The sequence below is a fragment of the Berghia stephanieae genome, chromosome 3, assembly GCF_034508935.2.
Source record: "Berghia stephanieae isolate SIO BIC M18660-M18661 chromosome 3, UCSD_Bste_1.3, whole genome shotgun sequence".
NCBI classification, from domain to species: domain Eukaryota; kingdom Metazoa; phylum Mollusca; class Gastropoda; order Nudibranchia; family Aeolidiidae; genus Berghia; species Berghia stephanieae.
In genome coordinates this window covers 28322740-28336199 of record NC_088362.1, presented here as the reverse complement: position 1 = coordinate 28336199, position 13460 = coordinate 28322740, and the positions used below count along the sequence as shown (strand labels likewise).

General features: G+C 35.6%; 1 protein-coding gene across 4 annotated transcripts in view; it reads right to left on the bottom strand.

Moving 5' to 3' along the window:
- Positions 1-1375: 1375 nt before the first annotated feature.
- LOC144967483 (huntingtin-interacting protein 1-like) overlaps positions 1376-13460 on the bottom strand; it is a 115149-nt gene continuing 103064 nt past the window's right edge. For 2 of the 4 annotated variants that reach the window (XM_078904791.1, XM_078904793.1), the window contains exons 26-32: positions 12323-12385; positions 11223-11323; positions 10022-10251; positions 9405-9466; positions 8889-9002; positions 6682-6732; positions 1376-1791 (exon numbers count right to left, since the gene is read on the bottom strand). In XM_078904791.1, the coding sequence (XP_078760917.1) occupies positions 1783-1791; positions 6682-6732; positions 8889-9002; positions 9405-9466; positions 10022-10251; positions 11223-11323; positions 12323-12385 (630 nt within the window). In that variant the 3' untranslated portion in view covers positions 1376-1782. The remainder of the gene's footprint in view (positions 1792-6681; positions 6733-8888; positions 9003-9404; positions 9467-10021; positions 10252-11222; positions 11324-12322; positions 12386-13460) is intronic. The other 2 variants (XM_078904792.1, XM_078904794.1) reach the window with 1 other exon arrangement.

Genomic DNA, 13460 nt, shown 5'->3' with positions numbered 1-13460 from the left:
GTTGACTTGTTGGTGCGTAAACATTTACGATTGAGATAGTGAACGTCTTCTTACCGTGATCGTCTTTATTATCGTTATTCTGGTTCCTTGAATTGATCTTACACTTAAGCTCAAGAACACATATTCTGTCCGAAACATTCCATTCGTCACTAGTCAAATCCCTGCAGTTTTTATTTATGAGAAATCCACATCCATAGTGAGGTGAACTGGAAGCAAAGCACAGCAGTCTGTGACCATTTATTGTTTGGTCGACGCCATCTTGGATCTTCGTCTCTTGTAAACACAACACATCGATTTTATAACTTTCTAAATCTTGACACAGTTGTTCCTTTCGAATGTTACTTTTAATAGATCTTAAGTTAAAAGTTCCAATATTAAGATTAGTCCACATCAGGTAAAAATTAAAGATTCCACACAGTGAATAAATAGAAACATAAGACTATCCACTGAGCCGAAGCTCAATGTCAACAGGTGTCAGCCATGTTGTCCGCAATTGTTGCTTTGTTGACTTTGTTAATTTCGATACTCTTGAGTTTTAAAAAATATATCTATTTTTATCATCATAGTGATATTTTTTATGATAATAATGGGTCAAAGTTTTCTCTCTGGCGAACAACAAAAAAGATCAAAGGGCCTTCAATTGGCAAGCCCCCAAAAAACACCTAGAATGTCAAATATTTTTTGGCCACAAACCTAACCATCATTTTTGCCTGCACACTCTAATACAGAGCACATTATCCACTAATACAGTACACACTTTCCATTCTATCAACAAGTCAGTTATGAGTAAAACCAGCGATTCTCACTTCAAGTGTGTAGCAGGCGTTAAATATTGTATCTTACCATATTTTTTCTTTTTTACAGAAATAGCTGTTACTGTTCTTTTGGTCAAAATGGTTAAGTCTGTTATTTGATAACGGGATAAACTATGAATGGCAAAAAATTCAATCTTGCTCGTAAAGGGTTAATAAGCAAGATTTTTTTTTTTTACACTTTTGTATGTTTTCATTCTTTCAACAGTTCTAAATCAATCAAAATTTTACAAAAATTTTGAACATAAACTTCTTACAAGAGAAAGGTTTATATTGAATATATTATTTGTAAATCTCCTTCATTTTTTTCTTTTCTTTCTTTAAAGTTGTGTAGAGTTTTATTACGTTTGTAAAAAGTCATTTCCAGAATTTTAGATGAATCACATTTTTAATTTAAAAAATTGTTTAAACACAAATAAAGATTTTGGGCTAAAAAAAAGTGCTGTTGGATTTTGCGCAATATACAATAACAAATAAATAAATCCTTTTAAAAAAATTAGTTTTTTAAATCATAACAGACATATAAAGGAATATTGACTTAATCTTCAATTTCTTCTCTTTAATTTTTCCTTTCAAACATGACATCAACATATATGCTCATCTCTTTAATTCTTTAAAGGCTGGACTAGTTACCAAAATCAAAATTCCCAAATGGTCATATCTGTCTAGACACTAAATGGTCTTCACACATAGTCATAACAGCAACTGCTCTCTTGGTAAAAACATTTTAAAAATGTGAGGTCATTGTCAGATTAGACGGAAACCGACTCCCGCCTTCAAAGGTTTAATCTCAATTCTCTTTCTCCTCTACTCAAACGTTGTGTTTTTGTTGTTGTTGGACACATCAGTTTGTTTCTCCTGTCTCTCTTTCTCCTTCAGTTGCAGTTGTTGAACAATTTAAACCTTGGACGGTTGACTTTCTTGAATCGCACACGGGGCAGGAGGGACGAGTTGGCGGCCTTTCCACTCTTCATTTTTTCTACAAGACAAAAAGAAGACTGGGTGTTATCAAATGGGGTGTAGAGTATTTCGTATTGGTGAGAGTGAACGGCGTTCTCACAGAGATGGATGTTTGTCTCTTGTCACCTTTCAACACAATCTGCTCTGTGTTGTTTTATCCGTTCTATAAACTACATATGGGGGGGGGGGTTCTGATAGCTCAGTTGGTAGAGCACTCTCTTCATACACAAGAAGGGCCTGAGATTGATCCTGCGTGCAGTCCAGATTTTTTTTTTTTTCTGACCCCCTGTCCACCCAACAGTGGTACCTGAGTCAATTCGATCTGGTGGAAAGTACTTTGCGATAGACTACCGTCCAATCCAAAGGGTAGCAATCAATTGCTATTGTCTATTACACACTTAACAAACTGTGATCAACTCCAGCTCCATGGGGACCTCATGGCTCTGATGGAGTAGAAATAGGCTACATAGGGGGGTCCAACTGCTCAGTTGGTAGAGCACTCACTTTACACGCAAATGGACTGAGATCAACCCCGTGGTGAAGTTGAGATTTTTTCCCAGCAGAGATTGGGAGGCTGGGTCTGTTTGATCTGCTTGAAAGTATTTTGCGATCCAAAGAATAAGAAGCAAATGCTAGTGTCCATTTCATGCCATAGAAACTAGGACCTCCCAATCTCTGCTGGGAAAAAATTAACCCTTTCCTTACCAGCCATTTTCAGAATTTTCCCCAAAATTTCACACCCACTCAACACAAAAATAGTTTTTTTTCTTACTCGAACAGAAAAGCAACAATTATATTATATGCATCATATTCATCAGCAAATTGAACTCTATCTACAACACTGTGTCACGTTTTTATAGCCATTAATAAACATTTTTCTTTAAATTTTGTGATTTACAAAAGAAATCTGAATGATAAAAGTGCTGGTTGGATTGTAACGAATGGGACGATTTTCCTGTGGTTGGTAAGGAGAGGGTTAAGGGCTTCATAATTGCTACCAATCTCTTCTTCAATTTAAGACAAACATCCTCCCTATGGAAAAAAAAATTCCACAAAAAACCTCTAAATGAGTTTTATCAACTTCATACCAGAAAAACACAAACCAACCGATCTTTTAAGCAAACAAGAAACCACATCATCTTTAAAAAAAAATAATACTGTTTAACCATAAGCATGTACGAACATATAACCTAAAACACACACACACATACACACACACACACACAAACACTTATATATAATATATATATATATACACACACACACACACACACACACACACACACACAATTCGTGCTCGCACACGCGCACATACACACAAAGAAAATGAGGTGACCAAAACTAAAAGAGATTCAATGACCCTAAAATGGTAGAGTTGAGTTTTCACCCCAGTGGGTCTCCAACATCAAACCCGAAATTTAATAGGAAAATCTGACAACCATACGACAGTCACCCTACACTAATTTAAAGATTAATGGATCTGTTTTGCATCTGGAAGAAAGTACCATTATCATAAAAGAGCAGGCTTGCGTTATATAAATGTTAACAGAAACAATTAGATTCGGTGCATGTATATATTGAGGCACCTTTACTTTTGACTTCATATGGGTAAATATTCTATACTTAATTAATCCAATGCTTCTTTATATAAAAGGTGGTTTCAGTTAGCTCAGTTGGTAGAGCACTCGCACAACAATAAAAGGTACTGATATTGATCAAAATTCGGTAGAGATTTTTTTCAGACCCCTTCTCCACCAAAAATCAGTGATAGAGACAAATCAAATTTTATAGAGATCTAAATCACGTGATTTTCTTTTTTCAAAGACATCCACATTGAGAAAAACAAAAAGGGTTTTTACAGATTATATTAATCAAATTTTCTATAAAATCACATGGTTTAGGTTTCATAATGGATAAAGTTCTAAATTAGACTTATTTTTTAAAAAAAACAAAACAAACAGAAGCTATCTCAAAATGTTGACAGTGATACATTATAAAAATGTTCAAGATATAAACTACAAGATTTCTAGTGTTAAAACAACAGAACTACCATACGACTAGTGTTATTGGAAAATTAAAATATATTATTGGTTATTTGAAAGAGAGATAATGTTCTATTCAAAGGAAAGTAGTAATGATTTTACACAAGAATTTATACCATTAAAAAAATCAGGCTAAGCTCCAGCCTCACAGGCCTTATGTCTCTGACTCTGAATTAAAAAAAAAATATACAACAGGCTTTGCTTGTTGATTAGTTTTATAAGTAAACTGGTAAAGAATCATTCATCATGCAGTTAGTTTTTCGGCTAATTTTTGTTGTTGTTGTTTTTTGTTTAAGTATCAATTTAGCATCAAGCTGATGAGTAAGTGATGGGCAAGTTCCGATGTGCACTTACTTGCAGGTCTGATAACTCAATTTGGGCTCATTGTTGTAATGGAAATCTCAACAACAACAAAAAATGACGCAATATATTGTACATTACAACAATGTTAAACTAGGCCCATAAGTGAGTTCGGATGTCAGACCTGCATATTATATACACGTTGGTAAGTTCAAATAAAACATTGTGAAGAGCACTGAGCTTGGTGAATTGTGGAAATGATTTAAATAAATGTTCATATTGACTTATATTCATTTTTTAATCATATTCAGGCCATCTTCAGGTCATATTTTTGCAAAAGACCCTATGGGCCCGTCACAGCAAAATTCTCTAATCTGGCATGAAACAAACTAACGGTAAGTCACTCAACCCTAACACCGACTATATCCGTAGTATACCCGGGGATACTTTTACCCCATGCCTATTTATTACATTGTTCTGAGACAAGTTATAGCGTACTATCAAAGCCAATCAAAGCCAATGTTCTTAATTTTTACATGTTAATGGTAGCAGTTGAATAAAACTATCTATGCACATGCTCATTTTTAATATTTTTTTTTTTCTAATTTTGAAAAGTAGCAAAAATCTCTAGGATTGAGTGAGTTTAACATATGTGTCAGTTATCTGAATCATGTTCACTGCTCTGTTGAATGTTTCTGTATTTTCTGTTTCGGTAATTTCTGCTGGTAACGCATTCCATTCATGAAAGTGAATTTATATGTGTTTGTTTTTGCAACTGGTTGTCTGTATTTTGATGCTGCGTTTCCTCCTGTATTGTATTTGTTGGATGGTCTTTTTATGTAGTCTGGAATCTGAAAGGCTGCTGATGGGTCGTTGATGAAATTGTGAAATATCTTACTGTGGGCCTCTTTGCATTAGTCCAGTAGCTTTAAGGTTTCAGTTTTTTAAGTAATGTAATTATGTTTTCATTGCTTTTAGCAGCTTAGTATCACCTTGAATGTGACAAATTATTGATTATTTGTTTTAGAAAACTTGTTAGATATATTTACTATTTGTTAAGAGAGATCACATTTCATGAATAGCTACAGTAAAAATTATTTTGCAATGATGCAAGGAGTATCCCCTCCCCCCCCCCCCCCCCCCACCCCAAAAAAAAATATAAATAAAAATATAGGTAAATAGGTACATAGATAAAACGTTTAAAATTGAAAATAAAAAAAATATATAATTTTTTTTAACCAAATCAAAACAAAAACTCATACAAGCAATTTTTTTTTTCATGATCACTTATTTAAAAAAACAAAACACAAAAAAAAAAGAGCTTATACAATATCCATTAAACATGCTCAAAGCGCTTTGCAAGAGGTTCTTAGCCAAAAGCAACTCTTAACGTGTAGGACGAGACATGAGGCCTGTTAGGTGGTAATACAATTTTTTTTATGACAGAGACAACGATTTTAACAACCAGGTACTCATTTTACACCTGAGTACCATGAGAGGATGTGAGTAAAGAGCCTTTTCCAAGGGATCAATGAGTCATGCACTGCTCCAGGCAAGACTCAACCCAGGACCTTCCAATCAGAAGGCGAGTGTCATACCATCGGATCCCATAGCCACACTAAGTGATCTCCTCAAACTCAATGGTGTAAATGTTGCTGCTCGAAGCTGAAGCTCGAAGAAATAAATAACAAGGTGAAATTGAATGTAAGCTTGAATTTAATGAATGAAAACAGATAATACGGATGTTTCTGGTTTCCCCTTTATCAACAAAACAGAATGAATGTAACACGTTTGTGTGATGGATTCTCTATGTCTCTTTAAGGATCCCTAAGCGATCACATTTGACTACGTCACCAGGTAGGGCATACTCTTTATTACATCATTGTGATTGAAAAGCATCCTAACAACTACCCATAATTTATTTTTTTTCCAGTTGAGCGAAGTCTTTTGGATTCTAATATGAAAATTCCAATGATAAAAAATACAAAATCAAAGCCTTTTGGCAACATTAAATACGAGACAATAAAATAAACGCGCATGCTGAAAAAAAGACAATGTGATTTCTGAAGCAAAACTCTTTACAAACAATAATCTAGAAAGAAAATTTGATAGATTTAGGTCAAGTTTAAAAAAAAAAACAATAAAGCAAGACATTACAGTAAATACGGAAATAAAAAGTTAATAAAGGCAGAGAGAGAGAGAGAGAAAGAGAGAGAGAGAGAGAGAGAGAGAGAGAGAGAGAGAGAGAGAAAGAGAGAGAGAGAGAGAATGAAAGGAATACTCTATAAGGCAAATATGCAAAATGTTGAGGGGGGGGGGGGGGGGGAGGAGGTCTACAAGATTCAACTAGATACATAGATACATATTATAATCAAATATCACACTCAGGCATGGTAACAATATTCTTCAAAACACTTTTTTTAAGATAAAGTTAATTTATAACGATAATATTAACAGATAGAACTGCGGGGGTTGATTAGTACAGGAAATGAAATGAAATGAAACTCGCGGCTGAAGATTGCAGGCCGAACAAAACAGTTTTGTAGTTTTATTTCAATCACACTCACTTCTTGTGTGGATTCCAGAGGGTTGGTGTCATCCACAACCAACTCTCCGTCCTGAAAATTTGTTGGGTTTTGAAATTATAATCGCCATCATCATCATCATCATCATCATCATCATCATCATCATCATCATCATCATCATCATCATCATCATCATCACCACCATCATCATCGTCATCGTCACCATCATCTCATCATCATCATCATCATCATCATCATCATCATCATCATCATCATCATCATCATCATCATCATCATCATCAAACAATTAAAACAACCCTTTGAGACAGAGTTTCTTGCCTCCTTTCAAAACAAGATATTTAGTTGTTAAAGATTGTAGTCATTTTACAGTTGGAACTATCAAAAAAGTAAAATAATGGTGACTAAATTTGGTATGTGTTACGACCACCACAACCCCTCCTTCTCCTCCTTCTTCTTCCTCCTATTCTTCTTCTTCTTCTTCTTCATCTTCTTCATCGTCTTCTACTTTTTTATTTTTCTTCTTTGGTTATATTTTTGTTTTTTTTTTGTTTTTTGTTTTGTTTAATCTAGTATATTCCAATAATATCTACAAATTAACTTAAACAATGAAAATATGGAAATCTCTATTATTTTTTAAAAAATATAAATAATTAAAAGAAACAGGAAAAAATCAAAAATAACAGAATTAAGAGAATGGTGATGATTTTAAATATATTTGATATGTGGGGAAGAAGAAAAAAAGATTAAAATCAAGAATTTGAAAAAAAAAAAATTTGAAGTAGAGCAAGCTGATTTCAAGGGATAAATTGGGATAAATAATCATTTCTAGTCAAATGTAACAACTATCGTTTTATATTAACCAAAAACTTTGTAGCAAATTGAAGACGGAGATTTCCACCTTCCTTACTGGTATAATTTCTTATGTCGACAATCTCCCTATATTTCGCATTCATTATCCTGACATAAGCAAAAAAAACAAAAAACAAAAAAAAATAAGTTCTGTTAAACATATATTGATGTTTCTAAGTTGTTTCCTGTACTGATTTTCAGTATGATAATCTGAAACGTGTACGATACAGTGCCGTACAAATCATTGAGAGATAAAACATCGTTGCTCCTCTTCCCCTAAAAATAAATTCAGCTTTCCTCATCTCATCAGGAGGGTCTCATTTTTTAGGATAGAATTTCTTGTAATTCCAATCCGATTTGTCTAGAAGTGTTCCACACAAAGGATTTTTCAGATATTTGTTTATCTTGTAAAAATTGAGCTTTTTATTTAGCGTAATATCCAATAAACGTGCTCAAAGTGCTTTACAAGGGGTCCCTGGCCAACAGCAACACTAAACATGTAGGACGGGACACAACGCCTGTTAGGCGACATTACAATTTTTCAGACGAAGACAACACTGTTTACGGTCAGGTACTCATTTCACACCTGAGTACAGTGAGAGAATGTGAGTAAATAGCCATTTCCAAGGACTAAACTATGAACCCAGGACCTTCCGATCCGAAAGTGAGTGTCATACTACTAGACTACATAGCGGCACCAGTGTCTGATCATCAATATTTTTGTCTTTCATTATTTTCAATCAAAACTCATTTAAAATCAGGTGTTTAGGGTGAACCATAAGGCTGTGGATGAAATTTGAAGCATCTGAGCTGTGATATCATGAGAAGTGCCAGAAGACAAAAGAGAATAAAAATTTCGCAGCGGCGATGGAGGCTCGAACCCGCAACCTTACAGATATGATAACTCCGCCTGACCGGGGAGAGCATGACTCTACCGGCTCAAGATAGACATAAAGTTTGAAACCACTTTTTATAAGGAGTGGTGGATAGCTCATACGGTGGAGTCACGCTCCCCCCCCCCCCCCCCCCCCCCCCCGGCCAGGTGGAGTTGTCGTACCAGTAAGGTCTCGGGTTTGAGCCCCCATCGCAGCCGCGCAATTTTTATTCTCTATTGTCTTCTGGTACTTTCCTACTCACTTCATTGCTTGTTATTATCAACATAAGTGCCTGCTCCACTCACTTTTCTGATATCATGAGAAGCTATGTTTCGATTTCAAGAGTAGAAAAAAAAAAAAGGAAAATTAAAGAAGGGAGGCGACGTAATGTAATCACCGACTGTATCATTGTAAAAAGTCAGAGATTTTTCGTGCATGAAGTAATCGTGAAAATGAAAAAAGGAGAAATAGTGACAATCTATCGATGTGAAACAAAATGCTGACCTCATTCACTTCCCATCCTTCTGATTCCCCTGCCAGAGTGTAGTGTTGTTTTCGCAAATCTCCCAACTTCCTTCTCTCTCTGTCTACCTCTACCTCAAGCTCCATCAAGCGAATCTGTTGATAACACGGTTGAGTTGTAAATTGAATTGCATTCAGGTGTTTGTTCTTTTACAGTCAAATAAAAAAAACAAAATTGCATATAATCACTTATTTTGCAAATGATAAAAAATGGTATTATTTTTAGTTGTTTTAATATGAATTATAAAGAATTAATATTCAATTTATTTTCACTTGTCTTAATAGTAAATTTCATTAATCTTAACTGATGGACAAATTCAAAACTGATAGTATATTGTCATTAGTCCTTACACACTGGCATATCTAGAAGATCTAGAAAGTATAAATTTCTTCTTCTCGTTATTCTCTTGGTTATGCACATTGACAGTTATACTCCATCTGACTGAGTCAGTCGGCTCAAATGAAGAGTAAGAGTAAGTTCCATGATAACTACCATACCTGTGATTGCATCTCCAGTTTTTTGGTTTGATGGAGTGACAGGTTAGAGAAATCCATCAGGCCTGGGGAAGGAGTTGTAAGAATTAGCAAAAGACTTGACTTGTACTGAGTCATTGCATCAATTATGGGGGGGGGGGGGGGGGGGGGGGGGGGGTTAATAACCTTTTATGCTACCTGTTCATTTTTGTGCTTTAAATATCATAACTTCATGACAGTCAAACTGTGTTAGACTTAGAATGATGAAACAAGATATCAGTACATGTGCACCATGGACATCACAAACGTGACCCACCATCTCAATGATGTATTATGCCAGGATGAATTATGTGCTAGACATTGAATTCATGGTCACAAATATGAAACATGAGATTAATTTCTATGCATTGTGATGAAGAATATATGCAATTTTCTTAATCAAAAAAAAAAACAAAAAGAAAATAAAATCAATAAAAATACTTGTTCATTTTTTGTTCTCATTTATATTTTCTACTCACTTTTCAGTGTCTTATTCATCTCGATATAAAACCATTTTGAGAACCTGGGTAACAAATACGCAACTATAAAATTAACAATTTACCTAGCATTTTTTAAATGCACAGAATCAGTCGACTACTTACTCTGATCCTCTACGATCTGAGAGGCTGTCTTCGCAGATGCCACAACGTTTCCTGTGGCTTGGTTAACTCCCTTAGAGGCAGACGACAACTCTGACAAGAGTTTGCTGCCCCTTTCAGCCTTGACCTTTGAAGATACCACGAGCTGAGCTGTGCTTGCTGCAATTTCATTGGCCACTGCCATGATCTCTTCAAATTTGGCTTTGCCATTCACAACACGATCAGCAGTGTCTCTGAAAAATAAAAAAAAGTTAGAGAGGATTTCAGACAATTAAATTGGAAGAACAAATGTCCAGGTCAGATGCAGAAAGTGGTGATAGGTTGGCCATACACTGAGGAAAGAGTCCTGTAATATAAACAAGCAGGCTCTTGAATGGAACCCACAGGGCAAGAGGAAACGGGGTCGTCCAAAACAGACTTGGAGGAGAAGCCTTCACCAAGATTTGTGCATCTCCAATCTTACCTGGAGTGAGGCAAAGGTCTGTGCCAAGGACAGAAGAAGATGGAAGAGTGCTGTTGAGGCCCTATGCTTCCCCAGGAGCCAAGAGGCATAATTCAAGTAAGTCAAATTTGAATACAAAATGGTAAAAAACATGGATTATCCTATGTGCCAAGAATGTAAAAAATTCTAGTTAAAAGTTTTATGTTAAACCTGATTGAACCTTAAAGTAAATGTTATAAGATGAGAACACAAGCACTAATTATTATTAGTATTCAATTCTTCAACATCTTCTGCTGAATTTTATTTCCTGAAGAAAACATTGATGAGAGGAGATTAGAAGAAATAAACGACAAAAAAAAAAAAAATAGAAAGGAACCTTAGAGTATAACAAGTCAACTGATGCACTTGTTCAAGGAGGATCGGGGAGGGGGGGGGGGGGGGGGGGGGGGGGTCTCTGAAGACTCTCTGCATTAACTGTGATTCTTAAAAACAAAAATGTTTAAAAATAAAATTCCCTTCATTCATCCCATAGGGGAAATTTGTCTCTAGGATCTAATCCAAGTGAAGACTGGAATAACCCAGGCATCAGCTGCAGTGCAGCACCGCAAACTTGAGGTAGTGCGATGTGAATTGCTCAAGGCCACACAGTGCAGCAGTGGGTGATCGAAATCGGTACCTTTCGGGTACGACACAAAGACCGTACCACTGAGCCACGCTGCCCCTACTTGCTATGACTATGAGAGCAGAGATAATATAACTTACAATAAAGTAGTAGCGCCCCATCCCACTGCCTTAGCAGCCGACAATAAGCCTTCAGTCCATCTGTGGTTCTTTTTGTAAAACTCTGTATCCGTGGCTGTTCCCTGTCATAAGAGGAAAATGTAAGTAAGTCATTGATACATTATCTCAACCTGTTCAAATTGGAAGGTGATAAAATCAATATTGAGAATAAGAATGTGTCTAATGTAGTTGGTTGCTGATGAAGAAGCTGGATTGTCTGAAGTCTGAGACCCAAAATATTCCTTGTTGTAGTTTTTATCCTTTCTTGAAGCTGTAACATTTATTCATTTTTGTTTCTGGTTTGTTTGTTTTTTTTTGGTGTGTTTTTTGTTTGCTTGTTTTTTGTTGTTTTTGTGGGGTTTTTTTGTTTGTTTGTTTGTTTGGTTTTTTTTTTTTTTTTTTGGGGGGGGGGGGGGGGATAGTGTTTGTTTTTTTACTTTAATCAGTTGAAGATAATGAGTTGGAAACCCTTTTTTTCCACGCACATTCATAAAACTCCTCCTCCCCCTCCTTAATCATCATCAACATCATCATCATCATCATCATCATCATCATCATCATCATCATCATCATTATCATCATCATCATCATTATCATTATAATCTTTTTCATTTTCAGATCTTCTACTACTATATCTTTCAATTCTTGACGACTTTTATAAGTAAATTTTTGACTAGTGTTGTAGGAAGCTTCTTTTTAGTCAAATATTATACTATGCAAAATCATCCATAAAAAGAAAAGCTTTCCATCTGATATAAAAATGTTGAGTGTTTGTATCAACATGGTACAATGGCGGAATCAAATCTCTAAAGAAAATATTGATCAAAATTAGTTTGGGGTTTGTTTTTTTAAGTTTAAGAAATAAAACTCACTCTTCTCAGTGGTGGCAGTGATTTTAATTCCAATTTCAGAGTCAATATTTCATTTTAATTCCAATTTCAGAGTCAATACTAAATTTTCATTCCAGTTTCAGAGTCAATATTAAATTTATATTACGATGATTACATTAACCCTAGCATAACACTGTGTTAACATTTGATACAAATAGCAGGTGGCGATAAACAAGAAATAACATCTCTTACCCTGCCTGAGGAAACAATTTCTTTCTGGAGATCCCTGGACTTTTCAACTAAAATCTTGATTGCCTGAGAAACAGAGATAAAAATAAAAGTCACAATGTCATATGGTGAACTCCTTGTTAAAACAAAACTATGGGAATCTCGGGCAAAGAGTATTAGGTAAGCTAATAAATAATCAAAACTAAAATAAAATTTATTTTATTTATCATCAGGTGATATTTTTCAACTTTTGATAAAGCACAATATCTACCATGAAAATGTGCTCAAAGCGTTTTACAAAGAGTGCCCAGCCAAGAGCATAAGGGTACATCTCTGGTAAAGACGGAGATAATCCTGCCACAGTGCAAAGCCATACATGGGGTCTAAGTTTCTTACAAGGACAGAGGGGCTCAAACCTTTACCCCAGGTTGAAGTGCAATGTCGTTTTTCCCTTGGCCACCTAACCCTGTTGTTAGGTTTGTTTGTTATGTGCAACAGGAAGTGGAATCAACTTAACTCTACATTTCTTAAGGATCTAAAATAACTTATTCTTCTTTCAGCTTATCCCGCAGTTTGCAGGGTTGCCATAATGAACGCCACATTTCCATGCATCTCGGTTCAGCGCATCATCTTCCTCCAGGTCCAGTTCTGTCATATCGACCTTTACCTGATCCAACCATCTAGACTTCGAGTGTCCATTTTCCTCTTTCCCACTAATTGTATATCCAATACTTTCCTTCCCACGTACTCCCTCTCTCGTCTCTAAAATAACTGTTTGAGAGAAATTCATGATTGCATAGAGAAAGAAAGAACTGATAATGCCATAGAAAAATGTTGCTGCTTGAAGCTCGAAGGAAAGAATAACGATAAATTTTGAATTGTAAGCTTCAATTTATGAGACGAAGACAGAGACTGTGGACATTTCAGATTTCCTCTTTATCAACAAAACAGAATGAATGAAACACTACAGACGAATGAGATAATGTGATTGTGATAGTGGCGTTGTTAACAATGGACAATTGCAATTGATTGCTACCCTTTGGATAGGATGCTAGTCTTGGAAAGTAATTTTTCCACCCAATCTAACAGACCAAGCTACTACCCAATCACTGCTGGGTGGACAGGGGGGGGGGGGGGGGGGGGGGGGGTAATAAAACCAGGA